The 21,410-nt window shown below is 35.3% G+C and overlaps 1 protein-coding gene across 3 annotated transcripts in view; it reads left to right on the top strand.

The window, feature by feature from the left end:
* The window catches only part of FSD1L (fibronectin type III and SPRY domain containing 1 like), a 68,162-nt gene that overhangs the window by 32,368 nt on the left and 14,384 nt on the right, over nt 1-21,410 (top strand). Inside the window, exons 5-11 of one of the 3 annotated variants that reach the window (XM_072727791.1) lie at nt 1,671-1,693; nt 6,006-6,127; nt 10,585-10,794; nt 12,272-12,370; nt 17,361-17,490; nt 18,113-18,145; nt 21,127-21,227. In XM_072727791.1, coding sequence (XP_072583892.1) covers nt 1,671-1,693; nt 6,006-6,127; nt 10,585-10,794; nt 12,272-12,370; nt 17,361-17,490; nt 18,113-18,145; nt 21,127-21,227 — 718 coding nt within the window. The remainder of the gene's footprint in view (nt 1-1,670; nt 1,694-6,005; nt 6,128-10,584; nt 10,795-12,271; nt 12,371-17,360; nt 17,491-18,112; nt 18,146-21,126; nt 21,228-21,410) is intronic. The other 2 variants (XM_072727793.1, XM_072727792.1) reach the window with 2 other exon arrangements.

Genomic DNA, 21,410 nt, shown 5'->3' with positions numbered 1-21,410 from the left:
TTCCTACACAGAGGGAAAGAACAGAATATATGTTCCCTGTAGGCAAGCAAGCTTCCAGAAAGAGGGAAAATAGCTGAGCTTATTTCTAGTTTCTCCTTTCAAACTCGTAATCAGATTAAGTCCTTTCTCCTCACCCAAAGAAATGAAGGATTAGAGAGAGGGTAAGGGAGTGATTAATGCTAGTAGCACTTAAGCACTTATCTATATGTAAAGAAACATCAAGAGCAGAGGAGTCTTCCTTTTTCTCTTCCCTGACACTTATATTAAAATCCTTGGTTGTAATTCTAGCTGTAATGACAATAATTTAAAAAAAAATTTTGTAATTGACTTTAACATTTCTTATTCCTAGTACCAAAGTCATGTCAGGATGTAAGACACATATTAATGCCAGTGGGTTGGGTTGTTTGCTGTAAAATGTGAAGCTTGGAAAGGATCTATAGAACGAGTGAAGACTAAAATTTTTTAATAAAGAAAAGAGAATGATTAGTATACAGGATCTCACAATTGATTATTGTAGTGCTGGAAATGTTTCACATGCTCATCTCATAAATGTCAGTTCTGTTTTTTTATGTAGAAAGGTACTCAAGACCACATTATTTTAGGATAGATATAAAAATGACCAATACCAAGTAAGAACAGTGTTAGAACTGAAGAAGAGATGCAACGGAAACATCGCTATATATATCAAATTAGTGTTCAGTTAAATTTAATAATTATTAGTATCACCATGTGGCAAGCTTTGTGCTCGACCTAGGATAGAGTGTAGAGCAAAATAATCATGGTTTACATTAGATGCATTGTTAATTATGGTGGTCAGTTTGGGGGAGAAAAACTGTTGTTGAATATATTGTATGTAAATGTGAAGGGGACAGTGGATTTTATGTGTATTGTTTTCTTGTATACTCTACAGCACCAAGTGACAGCTGTGCCCTTTCCTAAATTTGTACATTTGTGCTAGAATTCTCAAAAAAAAAAAAAGATATCCCATGCCAAGTAGGCTTAAGTTAGCAGGTTCTATGAAGTCATCTCAGGGAAAGACCCTATTGGTAGAAGTATTTCTCTGATTTCTCCTCGTCTGAATTTTTGTCATTATTGCTTTACTCTTTGGGGTAAAGGATTGTAGAACGGCAGCTCAGTTTTATATGTTAGCAGGCAAGCCCTCAAAATACAAAGTCTTTGCCCAGGGGAGGCATATAGAGAAAACTTGGAGCAACCATGATGAAGTGGTGAAAGAGATCATTGAAGAAAAATTGGAGAGCAGATTTGAAATGTATAAGAAAATCATTAGATTGCATAGAAATGTGTGCCCCATGAAGGAGATTGATTGTTCTAGTTGAAGAGTGTCAGACTGAATGGAAATGGAGGTTTATTTTGATAATCTTAAGGTAAGGAAAATCATTTATAGTCATCTGGAATTAGTTTGAAGTGTTCAGTTTTCCTCCTTTTAAGGCGATTTATATGGGGTCTGGATATTGTTTTTGCTATAGTTCTAACATCACATTATGCAGGCTGATGTGAACTGTACAAATTTCCTGTAATTCATGTTTTGGGTGACTGTGAACTAATCTATTCCAGGATTTTATCCTAACTTTTCTTGCATGTCACTGCCATTGAAACTTGCATGAAAAGCACTAACTGCCTTCTTTCTCTTCTCCCTGATTTGCTCCAAGGCTGCCAGACAGATCAAGGATAGGTATGGTATAAAACCTACATTTTTATATAAGTATCAATATTTAAGTCAGAAATGAAATTCAAGAAGAGTTTCTTATTTCACTTTTGTTGGTTAAAATAAAAATACCTAATGCCATGTACAAAAAAAGAAAATGTCTTTTGCATATCTTATGGGATAAACAGTATATTAGCAGGGTTAAAAAAAACAGTTGTGGACAATTATATACTTAAAGAATTTCATTTCTGATATTATATAGTTAGTTTTAGTACAGTTCTTAATTAGCTATGAATCGATGGGGACCCATTTTGGATAATTAAAAAATATATTCCTGCAATGTTTTTTTGTTCATAATTTTATAAGTATGTCCTATTTTCTGAGAAGTCATAGCATTGTTAATAGTCCTCAAGAGCTAAAGCTCTCCTACTTCAGTGCTCTCCTGTTTAACACCTTTGTATTCTCATTCCATCCTGTTCCTGGTGCCATCTCTTTCTATTTTTCATGCCACTACTATCTAATGTGTGGGAAGAGAAAATTAAAGAAAGTGATGACCTCATGAAAGACTTTCTCATTGGTAGAGCCAGGATTCAGAAAGGTAATTTAGTACTTGCTGTAATGAGTACACCAAAGGGCTAAAAAAGCTGCTGACAGTTTTGGATTGAGTTACCACAGGAGGGATGGTTTTGATCTTCCTGGTTAGTCACTGAGCATTGATGATAGTGAGATTATCCCTTAAAGTTCCTTTGAGGATTATGAGATTCTCTGAAAGGCATATCTCTTCAAAGCACCACTCTGAATCTGAGACTAAATTATTTATTCTTCATCAGATAATTCACAAAAGTATTCATCATGGATTGTGTGAAAACCAGTGTGTCTATTGTTACAATCTTGGCTGAAGCCTTCAATTCTGTTTTTCTGATCATCTATTATTTGACTAGAGGCAAGATTCACATGGCACTCATAGCACTCTCAGTACAAATACTAATTTTTAGGTATTTTTGGTGTATTTTATATCAGAGAATGGTTAAAAACATGGATCATCTTATTCTGGATGTAGAAAGGTGATTATGAGAGTCTGAAGGTGAAAAGTATTGGCTATGTGAGTAGGTAGGTGCTAGGTAGGTCAGTTTTTTGAGTAAGATAGAATTAGGTTGTATCTGCTGGAATTTGCTATGTGTAACCCATCTTTCACTGTGGCTAGATTATTCTTCAGTTTAGGCACATACTTCCCTAAGTCTTGCTATGGTCTCTGATTTTCTGGATTAGAAGTCATTTCCTAATCAGGCTTCGGCTTATCCAAAGACTTTTCAAGAGCCCTTGCAAGATCTTCTCTTGTTCCTCTCCTAGGAATCTGTATGGTTCTCTACTTCCAAGAATCTGTCCTTACCCCTGACATCTTTCTTTGTCCAGCTTTGTCACAATTTAATGATGAATTTTCATGGCTGAATGCAAAGCTTTGGTAAAGCTTGACCTCTTTGCCTCTTCTATGCCCACTTCTTGGCTTGATTTAATTAGTTTTTAGGTGATCTTAGGAGTTGGAATTCTTTTTCTCTGTCACGGCACGCCCCCACCCCACCCCAAAAAAGCTTATACATTATCTATTTTGGCTACCCATGAAATTATTACTTCCTTCTCAAGAACACTTCTGGGTCTTGACTTAATTTTTTAAACTTGATTTTTAACTTCAAAATGTCCAGGTTTCTCTTATATATTTTATTAGGTGCTGCTAGAAGCAAGCTGCTAGAATTCCATCATTGCCATTTATGATATAAAAATAATTTAAATACATAATCATAGTAAGATAATTTTTACTAGTGAAGAAGGATTATTCTCTTATATGAGGGCAAAAATGATGTTTAAGAAAGAGTGTCTAACATACTTGAGCAGAGAATCAAATATGTAAAAATCATTTGTGAGAACTGAATATTTATCATTTGTTGTGGTAGAAGTTATGCAGGAGAAACAGTGGGAATGACAAGAAGAAAAAGCAACTGAAATGAAAAGATAATAGCAGATCTCTGTAACTTTCCCAATCACTAATATATATTTATGGGTGCTTTTAGTAATGTTGGAAGAGGATTAGTTGAGGTTTGCTGTGGACTTATGCTTCTTGAAAGAAAGGGGTCATGAAAAGGTGAGTCAAGTTAATTAGATTATTTGAGGAAATGGAAAGTGTTCATTTATATGTTTTGCAGTTATTTTTTCTTTGTAAAAATGAAACTGAGGGGAAAGGATCTTTGTATTCAATTTGTACTATAGGCAATAAATAAAAAAAGTCAAGGTGAATTAAAATATTCCTAACCATCTGGTTCTTGTAATGTAGAGAATTATCTATGGATTTGAGGTTGTTGATTTGGGCTTTCAGGCACAATTACCTAAATTTATTCAGTTTAGGTTTTGATGGACCTTTCTAACGTACTTTTGGAGGACATTCTTTTTCTTTGAGGCTACAGTGATTAAAACCAAGTTTTTTTTTTTTTTAAAGATTTTATTTATTCATGGGAGATACAGAGAGAGAGGCAGAGACATAGGCAAAGGGAGAAAGAAGCAGGTTTCCCGAGGGGACTCCAATGTGGAACTCGATCCCGGGACTCTGGGATCACGACCTGCGCCGAAGGCAGATACTCAACTGCTGAGCCACCCAGGCATCCTAAAATCAAGTTTTATAGATAAAATTTTTTTAAATTTTTATTTATTTATGATAGTCACACACAGAGAGAGAGAGGCAGAGACACAGGCAGAGGGAGAAGCAGGCTCCATGCACCAGGAGCCCAACGTGGGATTCGATCCCGGGTCTCCAGGATGGCGCCCTGGGCCAAAGGCAGGCGCCAAACCGCTGTGCCACCCAGGGATCCCTATAGATAAAATTTTAGATTTAAATTCCCTAAAATACTTTTAGGTTTTTTCAACAGCTGTCAACATTTAAGTAGATTTAGAAGCGTCCAAGTAGTTTCAAATCCAAGTAGTTTCATTGATTCAGTGGTCTTTTATACTAAGTACCTATCTGAATATAGCTCTTTCAGAAGTCTTCAAACGAAAAGATACTGGGGGCTTTAAAGAACAAAGTAAGACTTAGGTTTTGTTCCTAATCTCTTATTGATGTAATCTGAAATTTAATTTTTGAGAACCAACAGCTTAATGTAATGTGTGTGAAATATTCAGCATTATGCTTGGTTTTCAGTGAGTTCACTTCCCCATAAGTTGTATTTCAGTATAGAACATTCTTCTTGATCGATAGTTCAGCTATTGTTGACTCACTGTTATTAATAAAGTAATTACTTTCCTAGTTTTAAAGTGAAATAAAATAATTGAATGCAGCAGTAAATTTAATATCTTTTATACCGCATTATCTCTGGGTATATTTGCCAGATCTAAATAACTAGGCCTAGTATTCCCTTTGTTTGTCAGCTTTACTTCTTCTCCCAAATTATGTACTAACAGGACAATATTCCATGAATAGTACTTTTAATCATTCTTTGACCAAAGATAATAAGGGAAGTTACTTTGTGACACTTGTGGAAATTTACTGTAATGTGAAAATAGAAATTTGAGATAAAACGACAAATTAATAGAATATGAGAATTTCTTTTAATCTATAGTTTTAATTGACAGAAAAGTTTCCCCACACTTTGGGTAAAATGAGGTCTGATATAGCTTCTTTTGTGTATATGTCTGTTTTTTTTTTTATACCACACCCATCTAATAAATATTTATTGAACTATTATTTCCATGGCATATGGGCTGTTTCTCCTTGTATCCTTCTATGTATCAGATGTTGATACATCAGGGTGATACCTACTAGCATGGTATTCAAAATTGTGATTTTACTTCTCTCCTTTCTCATCCATGCCCTATCTTTAGCAGGTACTAGGCTGTACAGTATTTGGTCAGGGTACTTTTACTCTTAATTGAGGTTACAGGGAGTAGCTGTGACTACCAAGGAGAGTGTAGAGTTCGTTATTTGGCATATGAAAAGGAATGAGGTTGGCATCAGGAAGTCAGTGAGATTGAGTGTACATAGGTTCAGACACCTGTTGGGTCTGTGAACGATGATTTATAAGGGATATTTTCTTTTGTGAAATTTTTGTGTGCAATTTTATAAAACTGGCTGGAAAGTTACTTAAAGTTATATTAAATGTCTAAATTTAAAAAAATTTTAAAGTTTTTTATTTAGTTAATTTTCTAAAGACTCAGAACAAATTTCTTTTTAGCTTTGTTACCTTTGTTATAGTTTCTGAAATCACTAAAATGAAATAACTTCTATCTTCATTTATAAATTAAATATGGCATACTCTCCATTCTTTTATTTTTAAAAGTATATTTGTGTTTACCGTAGAGTAACAATGGCTTCAGCCTTTCGCCTTTCTTTGAAACCAAAGGTCAGTGACAACATGACTCATTTAATGGTGGATTTTTCTCAGGAAAGACAGATGCTGCAAACTTTGAAGTTTTTGCCCGGTAAGTATGTACATATATTACATGTGAAGTGTTTTATTGTAATGGACTTTGAAATGTAAATATTAAGTATAGTGTGGGTTTTTTCCTTCATTCAGCTAAGGAATAATTAAATTTGGTAGTCTTTATTTTTATTTTTATTTTTTTATTTTTTTTTGGGTTGTCTTTATTTTTAGAGAATTATTTTACTGGTAGTAAAAATTCCATTTTGAGAATTTTTAAAAAAGATTTTAGAGACACAGAGTGAGAGAGAGAGACAGAGACATAGGCAGAGAAAGAAGTAGGCTCTTTGCAGGAAGCCTGTTGTGGGGCTCAATCCAGGGACTCTGGGATCACGCCTGAGCCAAAGGCAGACGCTCAACCGCTGAGCCACCCAGGAGTCCCATTTTGAGAATCCTATTAAAGGGGTATCTATGATTGTTAATTTGGTAAAGGGAAGCAATATACCATGATGGTTAACAGTGGGTTTGGGGGCCAGACTTAGACTTGAATCCTGGCTGCCATTTATTTACTGTGAACCTTGAACAAATTATTTAACTTTGTTTCATTTTCTTCATCTTGAAAATGTGATGTTACTCTTCTAGGGTTTTATGAGGATTAAATGAATTCAAACCTCTGAATCGCTTGAAAATAGTGCCAGGCACTTAGTTAATACTCAGTGCATATTAGCTGCTGCCATTACCAGTATAGTTGTGGTTATTGGCTTAGATGAACTTTTATTTCCAGTAGTAATAGGTTAAAACTGGTTTATTAGAGTATTAGTATAAGGGTTAGTATGAGGATAGCAAAAACCATTTGAAATTGAGCCCCCAATTTTTCCCACTTATGTGAGAAAGCAAACTAAGGACCGTTTGTTGGTATTCTCTTTTTAGCTAACGTCAAGAAGTGGCATTAGGTTGATAGCTAAAACAGTTTGAACATGATGATTTGAGGGGATCAGGTGTTTGTTTGTTTTACTTATTTACAGGTGCTTTTTATTACAGGTTCTAGTTAGAACTGGCTTTAATTTTTGGAGATTAGCTGTTTTTGAATAGAGAGTGTTGATCATATGAAACCATTCTCTGAGTATTTGGTCAGGGACTTTAAAATATGATTGTAAAGATAGGTTAGTAGTCATGAAACCAAAATGGAACTAATAAGGAAGGGTAGTTTAAGTGAGGTATTAACCTGTGTGGTATTTTCAGAGGAGTTTATTCTTTTTTAAAAGATTTTATTTATTCATGAGACACACACACACACAGAGAGAGAGAGAGAGAGAGAGAGAGAGAGAGAGGCAGAGACACAGGCAGAGGGATAAGCAGGCTCCATGCAGGGAGCCCAATGTGGGACTCTATCCCAAGACTCCAGGATCATGCCCTAGCCAAAGGTGGCGCTAAACTGCTGAGCCACCCAGGCGTCCCTCTAGAGGAGTTTATAGAAGGAAAAGATGAGGGATCCCTGGGTGGCGCAGCGGATTGGCGCCTGCCTTTGGCCCAGGGCGCGATCTTGGAGACCCGGGATCGAATCCCACGTCGGGCTCCCGGTGCATGGAGCCTGCTTCTCTCTCTGCCTGTGTCTCTGCCTCTCTCTCTCTCGATCTCTCTCTCTCTCTGTGTGTGTGACTATAATAAATAAATTAAAAAAAAAAAAAGAAAAGAAAAGATGACAGAAGGAACCATAGGTATAGAGGAAGGAGGTATATTTGTCAGTGGATATCTACCTGTAAATTCGCCTTTCAGAATTACTATTATAGTGTCATTCACACTATTTCTAAATTCAGAAGGAAAGGAGTTGTGGATCATGAATATATACATGAGTATTATTATTTTGATTTTTTTTGGAAAAAAAACTGTTAAAAAGCAGTCTTTTCACTATTACTTTCCTTCTCTTGGGTTTTCTTTCATGGCTTAACAGACCAAGGCCATGTCTACTAAAAAGTCAAGTAGATTGCATACACAGTAGGATTTCCTTTTTTGGCAAACTGTGTTATGACAGTCTCAAGCAATGAAGTATAATAAAAAACAAGAAAACCTTTTGTGGAGGAATTTCATCTGAAAGGAAGATTATAGTAGGTTGTTAAAAATTGTGAATGATGAATTCATGTCACTAATTTTTTATTCTGTGATAGCATAAAAATTTCCCATAAGATGGAATCAGATTAACTTAGAAAAACAAATACCTTTTTTTAAAAAAAGATTTTTATTTATTTATTCATGAGAGACAGACAGAGAGAGAGAGAGAGAGACAGGCAGAAGGAGAAGCAGGCTCCCGCAGGGAGCCCAGTGTGGGACTCAGTGGGGATCCCAGGATCATGCCCTGAGCTGAAGGCAGACGCTCAACCGCTGAGCCACCCAGGCATCCCGAAAAACCAATATCTTCATCCTTTAATAATCTGTTCCATAAACACCACAAAAATCAACTCTTACACTGTAGTATGTATAGTAACATGAGTTGTACACTTACTTGAGTTTGAAAAATAGAAGTGGTAGTGATAATAATTCTAGTCATTTTCTTCTACTCTAAGCTATTTTTTATACACTAAAACTTAAGAATTTATATCCTCATCCTCTCTGAGCTCCCTCCTGCAGCTAAGAAGAGAAACATATCTGTGGCAGTGTTGATGTCACTTGCCTTTTTACATTCACATGCAGGAACATAAAATTCTTGAGCCAGTTTCCACACTATTGCCAGTTGAGTGTTACTTTATGGAAATTGCTGTGAATTGCTTTCCATTCTCATTTCCAAAGAAAGTCCTGCATTTCCTAAGTATTTTTTTCTGTTACAAATATACCACTTTTCATCTTACCCTGAAGCTCTGTCTCCCATTTGATGAACTCAACTCTTCTGTATAGAATCTTGGGTGAACTTTCCACACATTAGATCCAGGTCAGCCTTAATTTAACATATACCACTCTTAGATTATCAAAATTTTCTTTCTCCTTCCAGGTATCATCACTTTCTTGGATTTTTTTTTTTTTTCATTTTTAACTCAGTTGCCACTTCTAGCAGTTTGTTCTCTTTTGGAGGCCATTGTTCACATGAAAGAAATATCTACTTGCCAATACATTCTTACTGGAACGGCAGCTGAATTAAGATGTAGATTCTGGGGAGTTAGCTGGGCCTGCTTACAAATTAAATGGTTTTTGCTTTACATCAGCCTCTTAGAACTTTCAGGCTTTTGACTTTTCAGGCTTTTGTACCGGCGTTTGACTCAGCAAAATAACAAAATTATTACATGCCATAGGCTGTTATATTTCCTCACACGTAGGCAGTGTAGAGCATATTAAATTCATAAATGCCTGTGGTTTATTCTTTTGGCAGTGAATACTAGTCTATATTGCTTGTTTCAATAATTGAGATTAGCATTTGTTATGTATTATAGGGACAAGAACCCTACAAAAGCTAGATTAAGAAAATAAACCATAGTGACATGGTAAATATTTATTGGAGGGCACCTGGGTGGGTCAGTGGTTGAGTGTCTGCCTTTGGCTCAGGTCATGATCCTGGGGTCCTGGGATCTAGTCCTGTATCAGGCTCCCTATAGGGAACCTGCTTCTCCCTGTGCCTGTGTCTCTGCCTCTCTCATGAATAAATAAATAAAATCTTTAAAAAAATACTTACTTGGTTATCTTTTATCTTACTAATAAGGTATATCAGATTCTAAATATTTATTATACAATTACACAGACAAGAGTTGAACTTTGGAGACTATAGTTAATGGAGATCAGTTGTCCCATTTTTCTCCCTTCCTCTTTTCTTACTAGTTAGGCTTGAAGATGTCAAATTTATATCAAATTCTTTTCATATTGGCCTTTTTTTAAAAAAGTAGTCTCCAATGCTAGGCTACAGTCTTGAACTCATGACTCTGAGATCAAGACCAGGCTGAGATTAAGGGTCAGATACATAACTGACTGAGCCACCCAGGGACCTCTAGGACTCATCATGGTCTTGATTATTTTGTCTAAGATGTAAAATATTTGGTTTACTTTGTTATTTAAGTTCTACATTGCTTTGCATTTTAACTTTTGTGTATAATTCCTTTGTTGTCATAGTTTTTAAAAATTAATACTTTGGGGGGTGCCTGAGTAGCTCAGCTTCTGATTCTTGATTTTAGCTCTGGTCACGATTTCAGGATTGTAATCTATATTCCATAGCTGTTTGAAGTAGTAGATTAAAAAGTATGTGTTGAGGAATAACAAGTTATTCTTGATTATTTATCTTTAGCATATTTGACTTGCTTTTTGCCAACTAGGATTTTATTAATAAACTTTGAGTAAGTCTATGAAAAAACCTTAAACATGAATTTTTATATGGAACTTTGAAAAATAGTTACTTTGCCTTTATAGAGTATCCTTTCCGTTAGCCTCATTCAATTACACCATTAAAAAACAACATGAAAAAAAGTTTGAATGACAAACATAAATATTAGATTAGTACTATAATAAATGAGAAATGAGCTTTTTTTTTTCTTTTTCTCTCAGTCCCTAAAGCTCCGGAGATAGATCCAGTAGAGTGTTTGGTGGCAGACAATTCTGTAACAGTAGCTTGGAGAATGCCAGAAGAAGATAATAAGATTGATCACTTTATACTAGAACATCGGAAAACTAATTTTGATGGACTTCCACGTGTAAAGGATGAGCGATGCTGGGAGACAATTGATAATATTAAGGGTACTGAATATACACTGTCAGGTAAAATGATGACTTCATTTCATAAATCTCATTCTCAGAAAGTAAGTGTAATTGTGAAAAGTATTTTGAATTACTTTAAAAGATAAAGTTCAGCTTCTTTGGCCAAGCTGACTTTTTTTATAATTTATTATAGAAGTAAATTTCTCTTAAAATATCAGGAAGACTTTCATTTTAATTAGTTCTGGATATTTGTAATCTGGTAAAACAATGTACGTAAAACAAACATGAAGGGGTGTTCTGGAAACAATATTTCAGAATAACATTGAATTTTACCCTTGATTTTTTAATAATAAAAAAGCTGTCAATTTTCTAGATGTACGTACTACTCTGCATTTCAGTGGTACTATAAAAATTGTTGCTTTTACCTTTTTATGACTACCTTCACAGTAATACTTAAAGAGCTGTGACTTGGCATTAGAAATTTGTGTTAGCCTTTGAAAAGTCTTTAAAAAGGTATCTCTACATACATAGGGCTTTGGTATTTGAAATGGCCAACTGTTTCCAGAATTGTTCAACCTTATGCATGAGCAGTAACATTACCATTATTAAATGCTTACCATTTGTCAGGAGCTGGGCTGAAGTGTATTACACAATACATTATTATTTAATCTTTATAATTATGAAGTTGAATCTATTATTCTATTTTGCAGATACAAAAACTGGCTCCTTCAAGTTGTTGATGATCTCATAGCTAGTAATTTTTAGACTGAGATTTTAAAGATTTTATTTATTTATTTTTAAAGTAATCTACGTCCATTGTGGGGCTCAAACATAATTCTGAGAATCAGAGTTGCCAGTCAGAGATGCCATAGATTAGGATTTTTTAATCTAGACTTGATTACTTCAGAGTTTCCTATGTTTTACTTTTTCTTTAAATTCATTTTTCACATAAAAAGACAATGTTTCATAAATATAAAAATTGTTTAGGATATCTTCTTTCCAGAAATTGAATATGTTATTTATGTATTTATTTATTTTTAAAGATTTTATTTATTTATTCATGAGAGACACAGAGAGAGAGGTAGAGACACAGGAAGAGGGAGGAGAAGCAGGCCTGATGCAGAACTCAGTCCTGGGACTCCAGGATCACACCCTGAACCAAAGGCAGATGTTCAACTGCTGAGCCATTTAGGCATCCTGAATATGTTATTTTAAATTAGCATTTCTCCTTGAATGAAACATCACTTTTAACAAGGTTTGAAAGTACCTTTTTATCACTAGATTTTTAAAAAATCCATATTGGTAAACTGTATATAATTTATTTCTTTTGAAGAAAGTAATAGATAAATTTTGATTACTCTTATTTGAGGCATTATCACCGTTTTGTTTTGTTTTTTTGTTTTTTTTTTTTTTTTATTATCACCGTTTTAACATAAAAGTAGTTCCAAGGAGGGAAAGTGTCTGAAGGTTCATACTCATGCTTTTGGAATAGATCCCTTTATTTTTCATATCTGAAAACCATTTTCATTTTTTTCAGGCTTGAAGTTTGATTCAAAATATATGAATTTCAGAGTACGAGCTTGTAACAAAGCTGTAGCTGGAGAGTATTCTGATCCAGTGACTCTAGAGACCAGAGGTAAGATCATAGATATTTATACAGCATAAAACAAAACTTAGCATCTGAAGTTATTCAAGACTGTGAGAGGAAGCATTTCATGTATGGTAGCACTTTTTCCCCACTGCACGTGTACACACACACACACACACACACACACACACTTGGAATTCCCAGCAGTAGGAATTTTACGATGGGGGAATTAGTTAACCATTAATATTGGTTTTCCTTTGTTAATCTTTTATGATGGTGTTCAGGTGGGTAAAATAAACCAAGATGATGGCATTATATTCTATGGTGGATGTTAGTTTATAAATTGCAATCTAATATAAATACATAGGCATCAGTGAAATTTGCCCAGAGATTTCTCAGGGAATGGATTATGGCTCAATAATGAGGAAGTACCATTCAGTTTAGTTCCTGCTCTCTTTTCTTGCTTTCTCTTGCTTTTTCTTTCTCTCTCTTTCTTTTTTTTTTTTTCTCTCTCTCTTTTCCAGAGAGGCAGAGAGAAGTGGGAGAGAGAGAATCTTAAGCAAGCTCCATGTCTAGTGCAGAGCCCAGTGCAGCCTTGATCTCACAACCCTGAGATCGTAACCTGTGCTGAAATCAAGAGTCGGACCCTTAACCAACTGAGCCACCCAGTTGCCCCATGTTTTCTTAAACCTTACTGTAGAAATTAACATTTGTATTTTTATTAATGGTTACAGAGCACTCTGAGAGTTCTCCATTTGATTATTAAAACCATCTTGGGGGACGCCTGGGTGGCTCAGCGGTTGAGTATTTGCCTTCAGCTCATGGCGTGATCCTGGAGTCCTGGGATCGAGTCCCATATCGGGCTCCCTTCATGGAGCCTGCTTCTCCCTCTTCCTGTGTCTCTGCCTCTCTCTCTCTCTGTGTGTCTCTAATGAATAAATAAATTAATTAAAAAAATAAAACCATCTTGAGAGAACAGTAGTCTAGATATTACTTATACCCATTTTGTAGATGAAAAAAGTGAAGTTTAAATATGTTAAATTACTTGCCTATGATCTCTAGAACTAACTTGGAAAGGTAATTAAGAATCTATTTCCAGGCTGCCTGGGTGGCTCAGTTGGTTAAGCATCTGCCCTTGGCTCAGGTTGTGATTCCAGGGTTCAGGATCAAGCCCCATGTTGGGCTCTCTGCTGAGCAGAGAGCCTGCTTCTCCCTCTCCTACTGCCGGCTGCTCCCACTGCTTGTGCATGCTCAAGCCCCATGTTGGGCTCTCTGCTGAGCAGAGAGCCTGCTTCTCCCTCTCCTACTGCCGGCTGCTCCCACTGCTTGTGCATGCAATCTCTCTCTCTCTCTCTCTCTCTCTGTCTTCTGTCAAATAAATAAGATCTTTAAAAAAAAATCTGTTTCCAAGTTCCTTGCCAGCCCTTACTGTGGGCCTGGAACCTGGGTGTTTCTAGTCTTCTGAGAGCAATTTGGATTTAGTTAAAACTCTCTAGAATAACATATTTCAACATAGATTTTTTTTAGGTAGTTAGCACTTGGAAGGCCATAGTGCTAGAGATCTTGTTAGTTGTGAGATGATAATTGATTGGGTTTACTTCAAGAATCAGATTCAACATATTGTTGAGGTACTTGAGCTTTCAAGTGGTCCACTGGCATAGTTCATAAAGCATTTGGATGGGTTTACATGCCAGAGTTTGATATGATTTGGAAGTGATATAAAAATATTATATCAGAATAAAACAAACTATGAAGTCCCTAAGTTATTGACAAGACAAACTCAAAAGAATGTGTCACAAAGTTAAAAAAAAACTAAGTTGAGTAATTTGCTTAGATTAGCAAATGTTTTTATTCAAGAACTATAAATAATTTAGCCAAGAATGCAGTTACTTTGAATTACTTGTAATCAAATTAAGATGTTATTGTAGTTTCTTTAGAGATTTTAATCATTTCAAAGTATAGTCATAAATATGTAGATTCTTTTCTACACAACTTGAATTGTTTTTAGTCCTTGTCAGGTAAAATTGCATTATTATTCTCCCTCAGGAGTATTGTATCTTTTTATGTCTTTTGTTCCTTCTCTTTTACCCTTTATATTTAGGGACCAAACTTGGACCTATACATTTCTATGCAGATTCCACAGATTCAGAAAAATAAACAGCTGGCTTGTTTCTTTGGAGTTGGGCTGGCTGCTCCTATTGGCAGTGTGTGAATCTTAGTAGTCAAATTCATGGTCTTAGTGTTTGTAGAGAGAGACTAAATTCGTTTTAGTCCTTCCAAGAATTCTCACAGTGAGGTAAACCCCTTGGGGTGAGGATAGACTGAAATTTAACCTTGAGGCCCACTAAACATGGTTCTGACCATCTGGGAGACTCAGAATTTGTTCCTTAAATGGCTATAGGTCTCAACTTTTCTAAAGTTATTCCATACCACTGAGTGGTTGTGAGCTACCACTGTGGCAAGAGCTACAGAGGAAAAGGCTAGATTTTTTAAAAGATGACGTGGTGAACAATTATTAATTTTTTTTGGCTTATTGCAGTACTTTTTGACCAAACATAGAAACAAGTGTATAGAACAAAGAATTGGAGGGAAAGAGAGAAATATGGAAGTTAAATAGTGGAAGCCTACCAAAATTTGATATCCTGCCTCTTACCAGTGTTCAATGTGGGAAATAGTGAACATCTTTCATTTCTGTCTCTCCAATGTATGTAGTAGCACTATTTCATATTATTGGAACTGTCACATGTGATGTGTAACCTAAGGTCTTATGAATAGAATTTTTAAGTAATTTTACATTACTTCCTTATAAAGGTAAATGATATATTAATCACAAATTACTCTCTAGTTTCAAATGATAGTGGCTATGATGCAATTTTGGAGTGCAGAGAAAACAGGTACCAACACAAACATGAAACATAACGATAACTTTGATTTTTTTGGTACTTTGTTTTCATAGACTTTTAAAGATACAGAAACTAATACCTAGCTGTATTATAGAGATGATCTGATGTTTGAGACCTCACTTTTGAGACCAGTCCTGTATTTTTTGTTTGTTTTTAATACACAGTATCACTGTTAGCTGAGAGAGGAGAGGTTCAGTGACTTGGTTGACGTCCCATAAAGGAGATAGTATACAAAACCAAAAAAAGAAAAAAAGAGGGAGAGAGAGAGAAATGAAAAATTATACCCCTGGGATTGAAGTTCATACCTTTCTGTCTGCATGCTGTGGTATTTAAGTCTAGTCTCAGGTGACTTGAAGGTGACACCTTTTTTTTTTTTTTTTTGCCACTCATGACTCTGTCCTTCTCCATCATATTAAATATTTGGGAACAGCCTTAGGATTTTTTCTTGCCTGTTTTTTTGAACAGTCTTAGAATTTTAACAAGCACCTGAGAATTGATGGCACCTTAGACTTAAAAGTACTTTTTTTTCTCTCCAGAATGTAGATACCCTAACATATTATTAGCTACTAGCTAATATAGGGGTTAATTAACTCTTGTTTTTTTTAAGTTTGTGGACTTTTTTTTAGTTTTTATTAATATCTACAACCAATGTGGAGCTCAAACTCACCACCCTGAGATCAAGAGTGCATGCTCTCCTGACTGAACCAGCCAAGTGGTTCAGTTTTCTTAAGGCAGCTCATTCTTGATAGTGCAGGGTGTCAAATTTGCTTAATCCTATTTTTTTAGTAACCTGCTTATCAAGTGACTATTAAGTGCCTATTTAGTAACCTTTAGTAAGGAATTTTGTTACCATTTATACTGGAAAACTATATTCTTTTTGTAATTTCATTTCTGTTTACAGCAGATTTTGAAAAGCTAATAACTTGTATGATATTTCCTAGAAGCAGTATGTTCAGTAGATTTGTACTTAGGAAGTTATTTTATAAATAGACAATGAGCAATGGCTCAGACCCATAGCTGAAATTAAAGTGCTCTTTATAGAAACAGTGAAGGAAAAAATTTTTTAATCTGCTAGGTAAACATTAGGCGCTGTTTATGAATATCTTGTTTGATGATGCATACTTCATAGAAACATTGAAGCTTTGGCTAAATCAAGTAATATCCTTAAGTAAAATGGAGTTATAAAGTAATATCACTTCAATGAGTAATTACAGCAATTTGAACTTTTGAAGGAAAATACAACTAACAGAAGCAGATTCGTTAGTAAATATATAGTAGATGATGCCTTGTGTAAGGCAGAGATTCTGGGAATTGCATTGGAGTATCTGAGGAATTCTGCATTATTCAGCTTAATAAATACATTTTAATGATTTACTTTCAGTTTCCAAAGAGAGAAGGTAATACATCTATCTCTATTAGGTGGGCCAGTTTCCTTGCTTCTCCTGTCATAGGCTGTTTCTCTGTGCTTTTTAATTCAAAACTACTGAGAGTTTAAATATGAAACAATTAAGTATTAGAGCCTCAGAGAAAATATGTGTGTGCCAGACTGTATAATTTTCTACATCACTTTTTTCCCACATCCTCAAGTCTACCAGCTCCTCTTCCTATTTAGTCATAACAATCAACTGATAGTCCACTGATATTCTAATAACAGAAAGTTGAGATTATTATGTGCTGATGGAAATTCCAGGAGAGGGAATAGCAGTAACACCAGAGGCCATACAAGTACATTGTGTTTGGTTGGGGTTGCAGGATATATAGAGAACAATAATGGGAAATAAAGTAGGAGTTAGTTAATTACAGCCTTATCTTTGCAAACTTTAAATGCTAGCATTAGGAGTTTTTAAAAAAGATTTTATTTATTTATTCATGAGAGACCCAGAGAGAGGCAGAGGGAGAAGCAGTCTCCATGCAGGGAGCCTGACATGGAACTTGATCCCAGGACTCCAGCATCAGGCCCTGGGCTGAAGGCAGGGGCTCAACCGCTGAGCCACCCAGGCATTCCAGCATTAGAAATTTGAACTTTATTCTCTTTGTACAGTGCTGAATAAGTTAAGAAGGAAAATAATGTGATGATGGTTGTGCTGTGGATATGTTCTATATTTTTTTAAAAAGTGAACTATTTTTTTGGACAGCATTAAACTTCAGTTTGGATAACTCCTCATCCCATTTGAACCTGAGAGTTGAAGATACCTGTGTAGAGTGGGATCCTACTGGAGGAAAAGGTCAAGAAAACAAAATGAAAGGGAAAGAGAATAAAGGCAGGTAAGTCATTTCATTAGATCTGTTATGTGGACACATGCTTGTATGTTGATTCTTATTTGACAGTGACTTATGAAATTCTTACTCTATACATCAGTATGATTTGTGATAGGCTAGTAACACAGAGGAATATAATACTGTTTATCAGTACTTGAATTTGTTATAAATTTTTCATTACTTTTTCTTTCCTAATCCTCTTTTTACACATTTTTATTTCAGTATTCCATTTCTTTAAAGTTATATCTACAGCAACTTGAACTGCTTAAGAAAGAAGTTCCTGAATTTTAGGTCACCAATCTTACCTGAAGTCTGCATTAAATGGCAACTTTTAGCATGTACAGTCCCATTGTCTTGTCCCTGATCAGCAACCTTATGAACTAAAGAGGAAGGAAGGCTTGGGACCTTTTGTTGTTGTCAGACTTTTTTAGACAGTCTTCGAAGTATGGGGGCCTCTTTTTTAACAGAGGAAAATTTTGCTCAAACTGAAATAAAGCAATATCACTGTGAGTTACAACAGTGAATCAAAAGAATTTTTCTCAACAGGCTTTTGATCTAATTTTATTATAAGCTGTTAAATTTAAGTTGTAAAGCAGTCTCTTAACAGTTGCCTATTTTTATCTAACAGTGTCCATGTTACTTCACTGAAGAAACATACAAGGTGATGATCTATGTCTGTCTGGTTCTAGGACTTAGTATACCCAGCTTCGCTGAATAACTTTAATTTTTCTTTTAACCAATAAGCAGAAGCCATTGCAGTAGCTTTCATAAGCTAAAATACTGCTCTCTGTAGACTGTCTGTATTGGTAGCTTATGTTTTGAATTTACAGCATTATAGTATACTGCATACTGTTTGGATTATGTTGTATATGGTAACAAAACAATAAGCTCTGCTTCAAAGTCTTTCTTGAGTTATTTTCCCTCATCTCATTTTTTTCTGCATTTACTTGTAACTGGCATCTTTCTTGTGCTGTATTCAGTATATCTAACATTACAGCTTTGTTTTTATTTGTACTTGACACGAAGCAGGTTTGACGTGTTCTTATATTGTATGATAATACAGTTTCAAAAGCATCAAGGATAAAAAATAAAGGTCATTATTGAAATTACTAGGACAGTGCTCAGAAAGATGAATCAATTCAAATTGCATGATTAATAATGTGCTAATTTGAAGATACCACATCTTTACCAGAAACCAGAATGTATTCCCTTTTCAAAATTATCTTTTTTCTAGTTTGCTTGCTCATTATTAGTGAAAGTGACTTTGAGTTAGCATATTATAAATTACAAAATGTTGCTGGACTTAATAGAATATATGAAGTTTCATTTGGTCACTTGGAGATTTTTAGACTGCTTCTATTTAAGCAGTTCAGATCATATTACTTCTCTTTCTCCTTTCCTTTTAAGGATACTTTATGTGTAGGGTACTTCTGGAATGTTATATCCATTTATTCTTTCTATAAATACTTGGTCAATGTAAGGTGTTAGCTAGATGTGGTGGGGTTTGTAGAGATAAACACTATTCCTGCCTTTAAGAAATTTGCCTTAGCTTATGTATATGGGTTATATATCTATATACAACTAATGATAATACAAGGTAAAGATTACATGTAATGGTAAGCATGAATAAAGAATTTTGAGGAAGAAAGATGTCTTGAGCTGCCAGGTTTTAAAGTGGTCAGTTAGGACATTGAGCCGAACTGAAAGTAACAATCAAGCCTTTATTCACTTACGTGATAGTATAAGCAAGAGGCCACAAAGGAAAGGGTGCTAGCTCTCCTCACTGTTCCATTTTCCCCAACATAATGGCATTGGGTGAGGGTCAGGTAAATCAAAGCAGATTGCAAATGATGGTTATCTGGAGGATCATCTCACTGCCAAGAGAGTCTCAAACAGAATGCTGTTCCTGTTCTTTTATGGACCTGAGGCCAAGAAGAAGAGAGAAGAGGAAGGGTTAGAAGTGGGAAAGTATTGAGATGAAGTGGAGAGAATGTCTTCAGATTGCATACATCATCCTTGCTCCCTTGCTCCCTTGCGCCTCTCCAAAGAGGCGGCTGAAAAGGTCTCATAAGGGAATCTCTGAATGGAAGTGCCTAAGCTAGGAGTGCAGATATGCATATGAGCACTGGGTTGGGGTGGAGGTGGATTGCATCTCCCTTCAGAAACTGGGATAAATTAGGTAAGTATCAGGTCTGGCATAGGAAAGGCAGCCCTCCCAAGCCTGTTACTAAAAGCCTTTTATTATTGTCTATAGTTGGGCCTGAAAAGCTACACATAGGATTTTAGCCTGGAGATGGATTTCCCAGAAGAGTTATTTAGCCTGGTAGAATCTGGAAGATCTTTATTAATGGAATAATAGGCTGGTTCTCAAGAAAGTAGAATGCATGCCATTTGGTCTTGCATTGAGAGAGGGAGAAATAAGAGAAAAGACACTGAAGCAGGTTGCCTGAGTTTAAGGAACACTTTAGCTGCTACATTTAGCTAAATAGTGCTCTCTGAGGGTGAGAAGGCTAGAAAAACAGATTGGGACCAAATATAGAAGAACCTAAAAGGCCAAACTAAGTTTTATAGGCAATAAGGAAGTACTTGAAGATTTTAAAGTAGGAATATCAGACTTAGGTTTATCTGGTAACAGTGAACAAGATGAATTGGGTGGCAAAGAGAATTTCAGAAACTAGTAAAACAATCTAGAGTGCAGGTAAACAAAGAACCTTAATTTGCACAATTAAGCTGCAAAAGTATCTGTCTTTAGAGGAACAAGGTGGGAGGGATCATGTTTGACCTAGGACAGTAATAGCTGTTGTACTGATTGCAAAAATGTTCTTAGGGTTGGAAGTCTAGAACGCTGCTTTCAAGGAGCCCTCCTTATTTAACTTTTCTCTGAAATTTAAACTGCCACTCTTAATAGTTAAATCTGTTTGTTTTTTCTCCATGCTTTTCCTTTTATTTCTTTACTACCGGTAAGTTATAATTATTTTTTAAAATGCAGTGATTCAGTATAATTGAAGTGTTCTCTTTAAATTGTCTTTGGGTTTTGATTTATTTTGTGTTTTTGAGATTTAGTGCAAGACATCATACTGTCCCATTTATCATATCATGTAATTTGATATAAGGAGAGGTTGACTCTTGTCCATTTTAGCAGGAGAAATGCTTATAATATTTGATATTATCCTCTGTAAGATATTCGGGCATATACTATTCTTTTTAAGAAGATCCAGAGAAAAAATACCTGCTGCTTATGAAAAGGTTATTTAGTTTTCATTAGAATAAGCATATTTTTGCCATTTTAAAATTTAAATTTAACTGCAAGAAATGTAAGCTCTATAATCTGTTACTTTTCTTGAGGTTTTTTCCCCTTCCATTCTTTTGTTTCCTTTTCATCTTGTCTCATTTTGGCATTGTTTCTTATTTCAACTGTGTGTTCTTTGTATCAACTTTGTTGTCTGCATGATATTAGTGTTCAGCCTGCTTTATGTTGATGACTTCTTACATTTCAGTGTTTATAGTTGACAACTCTTTAATAATAATTCAGATAAAATAATTTAAAATCTTTTCAAAGTTTCCTTTTATGATTTGTGATTTTGGTTTGTGAAACATTTATTACATAGAATATTTGTTTTCCCCTTTTTCCTGCTTATATAGAAGTGGCACACCATCCCCTAAACGGACATCCATAGGCTCCAGGCCACCAGCAGTAAGAGGCAGCAGAGATCGTTTTACTGGGGAGTCATACACAGTGCTGGGTAGGATAAACATAGCCTTCATTATGTCAGTTAATATTAAAAGCATCATGGTCACACTGGTGGCCACTCCCGAGCTGGAGAGGCCTATGTATTGAATGAATATTTGCCTAGGTTTCTCCCTCTTGAAGCCTGATTACTTTTGGGAGGTTTCAAATTGTCTAATTATTGGTTTAAAACTTTACT

The sequence above is a fragment of the Vulpes vulpes genome, chromosome 12 (genome assembly GCF_048418805.1).
Source record: "Vulpes vulpes isolate BD-2025 chromosome 12, VulVul3, whole genome shotgun sequence".
NCBI classification, from domain to species: Eukaryota; Metazoa; Chordata; class Mammalia; order Carnivora; family Canidae; genus Vulpes; species Vulpes vulpes.
This window is presented reverse-complemented; position numbering and strand designations above follow the sequence as displayed.